Source organism: Brachyhypopomus gauderio, chromosome 3 (assembly GCF_052324685.1).
Source record: "Brachyhypopomus gauderio isolate BG-103 chromosome 3, BGAUD_0.2, whole genome shotgun sequence".
NCBI classification, from domain to species: Eukaryota; Metazoa; Chordata; class Actinopteri; order Gymnotiformes; family Hypopomidae; genus Brachyhypopomus; species Brachyhypopomus gauderio.
Window position 1 is genome coordinate 56,079 of NC_135213.1, and position 13,271 is coordinate 69,349.

Here is a 13,271-nt window from a genome sequence, read left to right on the forward strand (position 1 = left end):
TAACGTTGTCTGCGTCTATTCGTCTGCGTCTGTGTACCTCCGTGGGTGCGGGTGCGTCTTGTAATTATCCGTCTCACCTGTGGCTCGTCTCGTCATCACGTGGGGTTGATGTGGTCTGTCTATTTAATGTGCGTTCGCGCAGTGTCTTGTGCTCGTCGTTGTCTAATGTTTGAGTCTACACGTTACGTGTGTATGTGTTGGTTTAGCGTGCGCTATTGCGCAATACCTGTCTGCATTAAAACGTGTCGTTGTGTCTGTGAAGCTGGATTTGTGTCTCGTCCTTCGCCTCGCACCCAACGTCACAAAATCTATTTAATTCTATATATATAATATATTCATTACTTCTGATACCATAATTATTGTTCTTGCTCTCATTGTAACTGTGCTGCTGTAATAACCGACTTTCCCTCTGGGATTAATAAAGTTCTATCTATCTATCTATCTATCTATCTATCTATCTATCTATCTATCTATCTATCTAGAGAATTTCATTACTTCATTGTCTGGGCTTTTGTTGTTTGTTTGTCCATTTTTGTTTGTTTTAGCATACTTTTATTATATTTTTTTATGATGTTTATTATGTAGACCGACACAAGAATGAGACATGAATATAAAGAGAGGTACAAAATGTATTGCAGTACGTGTTCCATCAGAGGCCCCTGGGTCAGCCAGAGCTGGGGTGGCTGCTCTAGCAAACGCTTGGCCAATGGCCTTATACTGCATGCTTTACACAATAAATTATAGCCACGCTCTGTTATCATACAAAAATCAATAGCAGCTCCATAGAGAAGAGCCAAGCTATAGAAAGCCATCTGGCACTAAGAAAGAAAAAAAAGAATTTTTTAAAACATGAACAAACTAATTTTCTTCACCATTCAGTAAATATTTAAATTTCTTTTAAAGATATAAATAATATTTTCTGTTAAAATTTGATACAGGAATAGAGGAGCAGCACCCATACAAATATTTCTCAAAACACCTCAGTGGAGTGTTATGACAACACACACACACACACACACACACACACACACACGCACTGCAAGCCTGTAGTGTAACTGATCAGAAGGGTCTCAAATGGGGAGATGAGGAATTGTGAGTGTGTGTTCACATTTGGCTGACGGTAAAGCTGTTGTGTGTGAAGAGTGCGTGTGTGTGTGCATGTCCATGTGTGAGATTAGCTGGGGTTCCGGTCCTTGCTGGCATACAGAGCTCTCAGCGTCTGAGCCAGTTTATGGCTAAGTTTGTTGGCGGTGGTCAGCGTGATCTTTCTGTAGATGATGTCGGTGAGGCGGACGGTCTCCACCCAGGGGACCAGCTTGAGTCCCTCCTTGCGACGAGCTTCGCTCCAGGCGCTGGAGAAAGACCCAGCCATCCAGCGCACGCTGTAGCCGTCCGCTCCAGCACGCGGCCCAGCTGTGGTCTGTTCCGGTACTGTGGGCAGTGCAGGGCCACGATATCCAGAGCGCTCACAGACAGGCTCATGTTAGCCAGCACGGCGTCCGCACTCTCCCCCGCCTTCCTCCCACGCCCAGACACCTGCAGGGGGCGCAAGCGCACAGTAACCCTCCTGTGAGAAATCTCTCTTATTTGCGCTGTGACAATAAAGATAAACCTCAGTCCATGACCTGTCCAGAACACACTAATGTGAAACCTCAGTCCATAACATGTCCAGAACACACTAATGTGAAACCTCAGTCCAGAACCTGTCCAGAACACACTAATGTGAAACCTCAGTCCAGAACCTGTCCAGAACACACTAATGTGAAACCTCAGTCCAGAACACCATAAGTATATCATGTGTAAAGACAAACATCAGTCCTTTTTTTGGCATCAGTTAAATAATGTGTGCGTGTCCTTACTCCTGCTGTCCTCTCGTCCCCCTCACTGTCGTACTCGTCCATCTGGGCTTGGTGGTGGTTGTGTAGTTTTGCTCCACCTGTCCCCTCCAGCAGGGCGGAGATGGCTTTGTTCCGAACAGCAGCAGCGTTCTCCCCTACCTCCTCCTCTTCATCAGGATCGAGATGTTCCATCAACAGCTTAAACTGCAACACACACACACAAACACATATCAGCATTCACAATTGTACACAAACATGTCACATTTGACAGCAGTTAAGGGCTAGAACATGCTCTGTCAGTTCACAGATTTGTAAAATACTACAAGAACCTATGTTTAAAAGTAGAAGTGGCCATCATGTGACTGGCTGACCCACTTCTACTTAGGTAACCCTTCATCTGAGAGACTATACTAAAGATGCCACCTTTCCCACTATAAAACATTCTGCAAAATGAGTCTTAAAAAGCCAAGTAAACACACCAATAACCAAAATACAAATGGTCAGTTTTACCCCATTTCTATGGTAACCTCTTGAGACACACTTAGCCCCACTGGGCATTGTGACCTCCAGGGAAAGACCACCATCTGTCACCACGTATGGTTTAACGCAGGATCACCAGATCTGTCACCACGTATGGTTTTACCAGATCCTGCAGCCCCACAGGAACCCCACATCCTGCAAGCCCCACACTATTAACACCAACACCATTAGTGTAAAGGCAAAAAAATTACTTGGGTATTTACAAAACCAGTCAATGCTACAGAGAAAATTATAATATCTTTATAATATAGAATAAAATGTAATACTTAATACTAGTGGTGGGCCGTTAACGCCATTAACGCCGATAATGTCGGCCTTTATCGGCGTTAACGGCCCACCACTTCTTAATACTCATCTTAGTATAAACAGATAATAATGATAGCTGTACACTATATGGCTCTCCTAGCCTGCTAGTGCTAAAAGAGAGCTTATATGAAGTCTATCAAACAGACTCTGCTCAACTTTAGCCAGCTGGTGTTAGCAGCTAAAGAAAACTAGATAGTTTGTTTGGGAACTAGCAAAGACTTCCATGTCTTATCTATCAGAGGCTAGCAGGGCTGCTAGAGTAAGTGAAAATGTGAGCTGACCACCATTTTAGCATGTCATTCTTCTAAGATATAAATAAAACTATGAAGTGAAGTCTTTGACTTACAGCAGAGCTATAACATTAATTAATGTTATATTTTAAAAAGGTCTTACCGTTTTTAGCTGGAGTACAAAAAGTTGGGGGACAGCAGCTCAAAACGTGGTGTCTGGAGTCCATGAGGTGAAAAGTGGGTGGAAGTGTAAGCTAATTGAAAACAACAACCACCTAATGAGTAAAATCTATCAATTTTCTGTATCCTTGAAGTAGGCCTAACCAATAAAATTTAAGTAAAGTATACTCAATGTGTCAGTTAATTTTATTAAAGCAAAATTGTGTAAAATACAATTAATAAACACAGTACATTTGTTGAATTAGACTCAATTTGATTTTTAACTACAACTCCTTATTTATTATGTATTGGTAACTTTTAATTATTTAGTAAACATTAATTAACCCCAGTCCCACTTTTTACAGTGTATGCTAATATTTTAATATGTATAAATGATAAATAAAAGCTTTGCAATTTAAGCATGACTACAGTAAGTGTAAAAAGATATGCGCACACTGAATAAGAGTATCAAATACTTTTAAGACATGTTTGCGTTGCATGAATTCATAAAGCAGCTTTGTTTGTAGCCAGATACATATATATGTTATAGCTGTTTAAAGGAGGGAGCACCTTTAACCTGAAGAATTAGAATTGAGCTGTTTTATCAGAGACAGGATCGTTGCAGCAAATTCTGGGCCCTATACACTCTCAATGTCAGTGGGCCCTTATAAATGCCAGTAAACGAGGCACATGAGCAAAATGGGCTCCTCTCCCTACTCGGGCCCTGGTTAGTCAGGTCCACTTTTCCCCCCACTACCACGCCCATGATCAGAGATATTCAGAAAATACATATCAGAAATGATTTCAATAAAAATCATAAAAGTGATTGTGATATAATAATGCTAAGATTGAATCCAATGACTTTAACCAGTAATTTAAAATTTAGTTTTCTACGTCGTACCCCACATACATAAATTACAAGTCGGTTGTGCTCCGCTAATTATGAGGAGCCCGTCTAAACCAAAAATGCCAGGGCCAATTTTTTGTCCCAGTCCAGCCCTGCCCTCATATGTGCTTCTCTGAGTTAAAACCCTCAATGCAGACAGACACTAATCAACTATAACTCTTTGCCAACCCAGAGTGTAATAATGCAGGAAAAAATCAGTTGTCTTATATAATATTCATGTTAAGGAAATTTCTACTGGATCAGGTTTCCTAGATTATTGTGATTCCGCTAAAAACAGGAAAGCTCCGTATACACACGTGAGACGAACACTGTCTACAGTGCATTCTCCCCCCTCAGTTTCTCAGTGTGTCCAAATGTACTGTGAACATGTGATAACGGAGTAAAGGAGATCGGACTGGCCTCTCTCCTCAGAGTTCCTGTTATATACGAGACTCTCTTGCTTTTTTACTTTTGTAATAAATCTCTCTTTTAACCACGTCTGGGTCCTCATCTATTTTCAGGAAATTTCCACGACAATAAGAAATACCATCCTCTTGTAATTCCAATGGGAAACTCGAGAGCGCATGAAGACGTTAAGATTGTGGGTTTTGAAAAGAAACTGCCATTAAATAAAATATTTGCCAATCCTAACCAAACTAGCATATATCTTAATTATATATGAATAAGTCAACAATCGTATTACCAAACACGGTCTCGCTGGGTTATATAGATATGTGTGTTACCTTTTGTGTACCTTTATGCGTTTTGATTTTTCAGCCCGTTCATAACGTTTAGTATTGTATTACAGTTATCCAACACAACTCCCATGTGCATGCAAATATTCAAAGAATATCATATCGTTAAATAAATAATATATGGTTTATTTGTAATGTCTGATTTCAGAATCTGGATTCATTATTTGGGTATCCTATTTTAAATGACTAGGTCATTGTACTGCTTTGGGTACTGATAATGTGATCGTTTGGGAGGGGGGGACTAGGTAATAACTAGCTAGCTAATTGGAGAAAAAGCAAAACTATAGCTGGCTACCCAAACACGCACATTTACAACATTGCTGTTGTTTTGTGTATTGTTTTGAACTCAAACATTACGACCTTATATTTGATCCTATATGCTAATAAAGCAGCGCTACAAAGCGCGTTGTGGTGCGTGTTACCGTCACGAAGAATCCGTAGAATTGTAAAGGATATTTCCTGGAAACCGCGTTTATATTACGCGTTGTCAGAAACACAACAATATTTATGTTTGATTCCCAATGAATTCCGTCTTGTATTCTACAGATATTTCTTCGGAAAGATTGTTATAAAGTTAGCTTACCATACGAGCTAAATACGATTTCAGATTGTTCGTTTAACCGTTATCTACCAGTGTTTTAGTTTTAAAGTTATATATAACCCCTAATTGGATTTTTTTGTAAAGTACCTGTCGAAACGAAGTAGATTTGACAAAAATGGCCGGTCGAGGTCAGCCTAAGAGGAGAAGGTTATCATCTAAAGGTTTGACCTCCCAGCTCCAAGTTTTATCCCGGGATGTGAGCGGTCAGGCGGGTGAGAGCAGCTACTACCTGCAGTGCCCTGACCATACGGGGGCGCCCTCTCCCGCGGATTCAACATTCAACCCTAACTATAACTCAGCTGCCGTGGTCTCTCCCTCCTCTGGAGCCGAACACAGGCAGACTGGGTTCTGTGCTGCCAACATCACCAGCAGCATCTCAAGACCTTCGTGGTCTTCGTCCTCCTCTTGGTGGCCTTCATCCTCCTCTTTGTGGTCTTCGTCCTCCTCTTCATCTTCGCCTAGCCGGCAGGGTGTAGACGTAGCGTTGGCCTCGCAGAGTGGCAACGCCTACCGGAAGCGCGGTGGACTCAAGAGGAAGAACAGAGAGGCAGACAGCAGCGACAGTGTGCTGACCCTGGAGGAGCCCTCCGCCCCTGGGCTTTCCAACCGCATGGCCTGGGGCGAGGCTTCCACCACCATCGACTACCATCTAGAGCAGCACGAGGTCCTCTGCTCTGTCTCCAACAGATACGAGGTGCTGGAGTTCCTGGGCTGTGGGGCTTTTGGCCAGGTGGCCAAGTGCTGGAAGCTCGGCACCAATGAAACAGTCGCCATCAAGATCTTAAAAGATCACCCTTACTTTGCCCGCCAGGGCCAGATCGAGGTGGGAAAATTGTGCCTGATTTAACTGAGGTTTTGAGAATCAGTTGTAGCCCTGATTCTGATGTTGCTTTGTTCCTGCTCTAATAAGATGTAATAGGCTGATATTGACTAAGACTGTGCAGTTTGTAATCAGGGGTAATTTCCCTCTGTAAAAGAGCATCTGTCAAATATAGCAAAAGTAAATGTCTGAAGGGAGCCATGCAGTAAATGGGTTGATGTTATTGAAGTTACGTAACATATTAGCCCTTGAACGCTGTGCCCACGTGAATTAACGCCTGTCCCATCTTCCCCCATCTGCTCAGATGAGCATCCTGAGCTGTCTGAGCACGGAGAACGCAGACGAGTTCAACATTGTGCGCTGGTACGAGTGCTTCCAGCACAGGAACCACATATGCCTGGTCTTTGAGATGCTGGGGCAGAGCCTGTACGACTTCCTGAAGCACAGCGAGTTCAGCCCGCTGCCGCTGAAGTACATCCGGCCCATGTTACAGCAGCTGGCCACCGCGCTCTTGAAGCTAAAGAGTCTGGGCCTGATCCACACCGACCTCAAGCCCGACAACATCATGCTGGTGGACCCCGTCAGGCAGCCGTACCGCATTAAGGTTATCGACTTCGGCTCTGCCACCCACGTCTCCGACGCCGTGTGCTCCTCCTACCTACAGACCAGATACTACCGGTGAGTGATGCAGCCTGAGGGGCGTTGGAAACAGACGCATGGTAGCGGGAATTGGTTCCTCTCGAGTGTGCTTGAGAGTTGAACTGCCCGTTGCGGACGGCTGTGGTGACACGGCTATTCAGTAAAATCGTGATAAGCCTTACGATGAACTGCAACACGTTTGATTGCCGTTTGATTTATAAGTGATGTATTTTTAACTGGATCATGTATGTGTGTAATTTATCCAAACACCAATGAATATCCTAATATATTCAGTGCCTGAGAAGTTAAGATGCTCTCAGCACATATAAAAATGTTATTTTTGGTTGGTTTTATGCTTCGGGCTTTGGTAATATCAGTATAGGGTAAGTGTACTGCTCCATTGTAGTTACACCATGGCAGTGTTGTTCTGTATTTACGTAGTGGGGAACAACACATCAGTATGTAGTGCCAGTGTGTTGGTGAACTTGGCTCCACTCAGGTTACTCTACTGTAGTAGATGGGTAATGCACAGGCCAGTATTGCGCTACCAATTTAAAGCTTAAAGCTTTTACATTTTCACTAATTAATTCATCACTCTGTGTTAAAGTGAGTACCTTTGAATCACAACAAACTAGAGTATCATGCTAGACGTTATGATGGACGTTTTTGTGTTTTTGGTCCAGATCGCCCGAGATCATCCTGGGTCTCCCTTTCTGCGAGGCCATTGATATGTGGTCCCTGGGCTGTGTCATCGCCGAGCTCTTCCTGGGCTGGCCCCTGTATCCTGGAGCATCTGAATATGATCAGGTCAGCCCACGGGCCTCGGACCCGAACCTCGCCTTTCTCATGCTGTCCTTATTCACGAATCAATCAATCAATCAATCAAATTTTATTTATATAGCGCTTTTTACAACAGTTGTTGTCACAAAGCAGCTTTACAAGTGCCGAGTCCTAGCCCCCAGTGAGCAAGCCAAGGGCGACAGTGGCAAGGAAAAGCATCAAAGAACAGCGCTGATTCAGAGTCTGCTTTCCCACCTCCTTTCCAGAACTTCCTCGCTGTGTAATAAAGATGTAAATCTTGTTTGGGAGAAGAGTGGTGTTGCTAACGGTGATGGACACCCTTAACCCCTTCAGACCCGAATTATGTTCCAGTAATGAAAAAAAATATATGAATGCAATTTTCTGTCTGTAATGAACTCCAAAACAAGAATCAGTAAAAAAAAATTAAATATAATACTTTTATAGTATTTTTTTTTAATGTCCACTGCAGTGGACGGTGGGTCTTAACAGTTGTAAAGCAATGCTATATCATATGTATAATTTTATGGTTTGTTTGTTATTCTTTTTGAAAATAAACCTGATCAATAGACTAAAAATGCTATCCAAGTTTTGGGAACATCTCTTATTATGAAAAATAATATATATAACATATAACAAGGAGAAATTAGTTGAAATTATGGTTGCATGTACGATTCCCAGTACATTCGCAAACCTCAGAACTCCCATTGCAATGTGCAAGCCTACAAAGGCTTCTATTTCATGCACTGATGCATGTTTGTAGCCCCTCACAGCAGTTTGTTCAGCATAGACATTTGTCATGGTGGTCATCAGATCAAACATCTCTTGTGGAACGTATCATTTGAAGTAAGCATATGGAGTTAATGGTTCAGTGATGTTTGTGATAGGATCTTCCCAAGTAGACGCCACTGGCCACTGGACGTTGGACAGGTTAGCATAAGGATCACCTTCACAATATAAAACAATTTCTTCCTCATTTTCCTTCCCTGATCCTTCCTCATCATTTACTGTCTCAAGAACAACTTCTTGCCCCATCACTGGTACTTACTCATCTCCTGGAATCAATAATTAAAAGTAGCTATGTTCATACATTGTGTTATGGACAACAATGGGAGTGTTGGAGTACCTGTATTTAACAGATAGCTACGTTTACCTACTCTTGAGAGACTTGCACTCTCTGCATCTTCACCATCATCACTATCCAAACTTTCAATTTCTGATATATTTCCGCTGTCAATTAACATCATGTGCAGTGTACTCTGTGGAATAAATATTTTTATCTTATTTTACACTGTATTTAACAGATTATTTGTCTGTATACACTGCAATTGCAAAAGAAAAGTTTTAACAGCAGCACTAAAAAGCATGCTTGAATTATATACATTAAGACCCACTGTCCACCGTGATGGACAACAAGATTTAAAAAAATCCTGTGTTTAACTTTATGATTTTACAATTGATATTGAACATTTAATTTCACAAACTACCACTTAAGTGTAAAATTAACTCATAACATTGAGGATAAAGTGTTCTAAATCGGATAAAAGTAGTTAAAATGAGCCCTTACTCTGCCTCTTTGGCTGGAGTGCTGCCATTGCTAACTTCAGTGTGTTTTTTTTGGCTCCTAAAGCAATGGACAGGGCTAATGTGTTATTTGATTGGTTGGTAAAGGTCTATTCTGACTGTTAACAGATTTTAATTGGTCTATTGTACAACAAATCATAAAAAAGAGAAGAAAACATGTGATGTCCATTGCAGTGGACGCAGGGTCTGAAAGGGTTAAACTATGCAGCTTGTTAGCTGGTCCCTGATGACTGGCAAGGAAGAGACTATGAATGATTTTTGGGGAACCAACAAAACAATGAACTCAAATGTGATCTTTGGGCTCTTTAGATCTGAGATGTGTTTTCTGGCTGTAATTGGTAATCTAATAAGAGCTGTTTACAGTAGTGCTAGAAATATTGTCTTGCAGTGGAAGAAAATCTCTGGTTTTATGACAGTGGAATTCTAAGCTGGGTCCAGGTGAAGTTCCCAGTACAACAGGGTTGACTGGTGCAAGGTGTTTTAGGAATGCGAGGCCCTTACGGCTTTGTGGCCGTAGTGACATGTAGGGTTCGGATTTTTAGAGTAGTTGTCTTTGCTAGCTCGTCTTCAGGATCCATATATGAACGTAAAATAAAGTCATCCCATCATACCATAAAATCATACCTCCTGTGTGCTGTCGCCGCAGATCCGGTACATCTCCCAGACGCAGGGCCTTCCACCAGAGAACCTCCTGAACGCGGGAACCAAGACCGGATGCTACTTCCACAGGGGCTCTGGCTCCAGCTACCATCTGTGGAGACTCAAGGTCCCCCATCCTTCGTGTGCCATGTGTTCGCTTCATAAGAGAATTGTAATGGCACCTGACGGTACACCTGAATATTTTTTTTCTGCTTCTATGTTCCCCAGACGCCTTTGGAGCATGAGGTGGAGCTTGGCGTCGAGTCCAGAGAGACCAGGAAATATATTTTCAACTGTCTCGACGACATGATGCAGGTTAGTTGTGCTCTTGTTCACCTTATCGCATGCTTTGCATCACTGCAACAAAGAGCACAAAGAGCACTAGCTGCTGGTGGAGCATGTAGAGAAGGTCTTGGCTCTGAGTTCAAGGGTTTGAGGGTTTGTGCTCTCATAATAAGAAGTGTATGTAAGTTGCAACAGCGCCTGTGAAATGCAGAGAAACGCACGCTGATTTTGCTGCTGAAACAGCATCTTAGGCACATCGTCGCCCTCTGCTGGCGCATAATATAACCTACCGGTTCGTCTCCCATGCAGGTCAACATGCCCAGTCTAGAAGGCAGAGACATTCTAGTGGAGAAGGCTGACCGGCGTGAGTTCATGGACCTGCTGAAAAAGATGCTGACGCTGGACGCAGAGCACCGAATCACGCCGATGGAGACCCTCAGCCACACGTTTGTCACCATGGCTCACCTTCCCCACCTCCCTCACAGTGCACAGTGAGTGTGTACAGGGCCGTCCCTCCGTCTCACACAGTCCTGCTGTGTTCCAGCTCCGACACACGCAGGACGGTTTGCTTGTCGATCATTATGCAGGGCTCTTTGTCTGTCTCACTCTCTCTCTCTCTCACTTTGCAGTGTAAAGTCCTGCTTTCAGAACATGGAGATCTGTAAGCGGACGTGCACGGGCTTCAACAGCAGCAGAGGCCTGTTCGGCAGTGGAGGCGGGGCCGGGGGCACGGCCAGTACTGACGCCAACCTCCCAGTCACCTTCAACAGCCAGATTGGCCAACACAGCCAGGTGGGCCTGCCAGCACAAGCTTGTAGTGTGTTGCACCAGTGTCCCCAAACCTACAGCTCATATAAAATGACTGCAGGCGTTCAGATAAGAAATTACTCACCGGAACTGTGTTTTTCAGCTATGTTTGAAGGGTTTTGTCATTAAGTACATTTTGCCCTGTTTGTTGGGTGTGTGTGTGTGTGTGTGTGTGTGTGTCCTCTGCCACGCACCCATATCAGCCCATCATCATCTGGTACATGCCCAGCATCATTATCATCTCCAGCGGCACAGAGGACGACGCCAACCTGCCCACCAGGTGCACTCCCTGCAAACTCCGTTGCTCCGCCTCCTGAGCCTCTGAGCTCGGTGTTTGCTGCAAATTCCTTTGATGAGTTCCTTCATATCGGTCACCCTTCTGCTTGGTCACCTTGTGGTTTTTAAACGCCCCCCCCCCCCCCAGTTGCAGCGTGAACCAGCGGGTGGATGACATCAGCTGTGGGACCGTGCGGGACTCTGACTCGTCCACCTGCAGCCTGCTCAGCCCCAGGCACCTGCTCACCTTTATGGACAACGTCACCAAGTCGCTGGCCATGGCCATGGCCTTGGCGAAGGCCCTGCCCTGAGAGGGCAGGGCACCAGGTGAGTCCTCGTCCCAAGTGCTCTGCCTCTCCCATCCCTCCGGCTCTGTCGACAGGCCTCTGCCGTGCCATTGATCAATGTCTCACATCCCCATATAGAGTCGAGCGCCGCGGCCTCCGGGCGGTCCAAGAAGACTTCGGTTGTGCCCCCTGCCAGAGCAGCCCTGCCCGACGCTGAGAGACAGAGCCGCGTCCACCAAGTCTCAGCCTCTCAACCTGAGCCAGGTAGAGCGTCTGTAGAGCAGTTTGCCTTCACACGCTGCAGCTGCTGTCACACTTCGTAATACACTTCACACTGGCCCATAGAAAATCTTAGCTTCACTTTGCTGTCTTATCCACACTCTGCTCATCAGCTTCATTTAAGATCATTTTCTAGTAGGCCTGTCGGATTGCAAAGCTTTGAGTCTGACCGGTGCATTGATTTGCTGGAATACTGTACAGTATATGTTGGCCAGAGTATGTTGTATATATTCACAGTTTTATATATTCACTTTTCCCAGCAGCAGCACCGGCGTCCCACTCCCCAACAGTCATAGTCAGAGAGACCCTCAAAAAAAGGTTTGTTAGTACTTCAGGTTTTTAAATTCCAGTTCTTGTATGTCATGTCTTGTTTTGTACATATTTTATGTCGGTGGGAAGTGCTGTTGTCAGCTTATTTGTAAAAATTTGGTGTAGACCAGAGTGTAGTTCAGCTGGGGTATTGATATCTCACTGCCATTTTGTGTCTTGGCTCCTCCTACAGGTCCAGCAGTCTGTGATCATCTCATGACAGGTCAGGAGGCCACTCCCCCTGGCGCCAGTCCAACTACCCCTCAGACTCTTCTTACCTGAAATAAATGGGCTTTGAAAAACTGATTAAGATGATGGTGGATAAGCCCATGATCCACTGGGTCCTGGACTACCTGTCTGCTAGACCCCAGTATGTGAGAACTGGAACCTGCCAGTCTGATCGTCTGGTCAGCAACATCGGTGCTCCACAGGGAACTGTGCTCTCCCCCTTCCTTTTCACCCTGTACACCACTGACGTCCAGTACAGGTCTGACCACTGTCACCTTCGGAAATTTTCTTACGACTCAGTGGTGGTTGGGTGCATCAAAGACGAACAGGAAGGACAATACAGAGACCTTGTTGACAGATTTGTTGGGTGGTGTAAAAGGAACCACTTGATCATCAATGTGACCAAAACCAAGGAGATGGTGGTGGACTTCAGAAGGAAGAGGCCCACAATCTGCCCTGTCACCATCATGGGTCAGGACGTTGAGCTGGTTGACTCCTACAAATACCTGGGTGTGCTGCTGGACAACAAACTGGACTGGAAGGCCAACCCTGATGCTTTCTGAGACGACTCAGGTCCTTTAATGTGTGCAGCAAGTTGGTGGAGATCTTCTACCAGTCTGTTGTTGCTGGTGCTATCTTCTTTGCAGCAGTCTGCTGGGGAAGCAGCATCAGGGGACTGATGGTCAGACAGAGGAGCACCTTTAGCAACAGACTCATCCAGCTCCACTCCAACAAAGATCGGTACAGGAGCTCATTCGTGCCAACTGTGATCACACTGTACAACAGCTCTCCACTGTGCCAGTCGTTATTTCAGTGGAAGTGTTTAAATAAAAAGAATTTATTGATACAATTGAATGTGTGAGTGCAATCAGTGAGATATTACAAGGCAAACATGAAAACAGTTGGCCCCAGCAACACTATTTTTGAGCTTTTTTTGCACTCTTTTGTACATAGTCATGTAAAATGTAGGTAACATTGTTCTTTACCACTGGAAATAAGTGGCAA

The 13,271-nt window shown here is 44.3% G+C and overlaps 1 protein-coding gene and 1 pseudogene across 1 annotated transcript; one reads left to right on the plus strand and one right to left on the minus strand.

The window, feature by feature from the left end:
* Window positions 1-578: 578 nt before the first annotated feature.
* On the minus strand, window positions 579-2,619 carry LOC143509862 (nipped-B-like protein A; annotated as a pseudogene).
* A 1,414-nt stretch (window positions 2,620-4,033) lies between these two features.
* On the plus strand, window positions 4,034-13,116 carry LOC143509863 (homeodomain-interacting protein kinase 2-like). Its single transcript, XM_076998669.1, has 11 exons — window positions 4,034-6,138; window positions 6,440-6,813; window positions 7,458-7,581; window positions 9,803-9,922; window positions 10,024-10,110; window positions 10,390-10,571; window positions 10,710-10,872; window positions 11,091-11,167; window positions 11,312-11,714; window positions 11,990-12,047; window positions 12,232-13,116. Exons 1-9 carry the CDS (start codon window positions 5,431-5,433, stop codon window positions 11,472-11,474), a joined length of 1,998 nt encoding a protein of 665 aa, XP_076854784.1. The 5' UTR covers window positions 4,034-5,430; the 3' UTR covers window positions 11,475-11,714; window positions 11,990-12,047; window positions 12,232-13,116.
* Window positions 13,117-13,271: the final 155 nt, after the last annotated feature.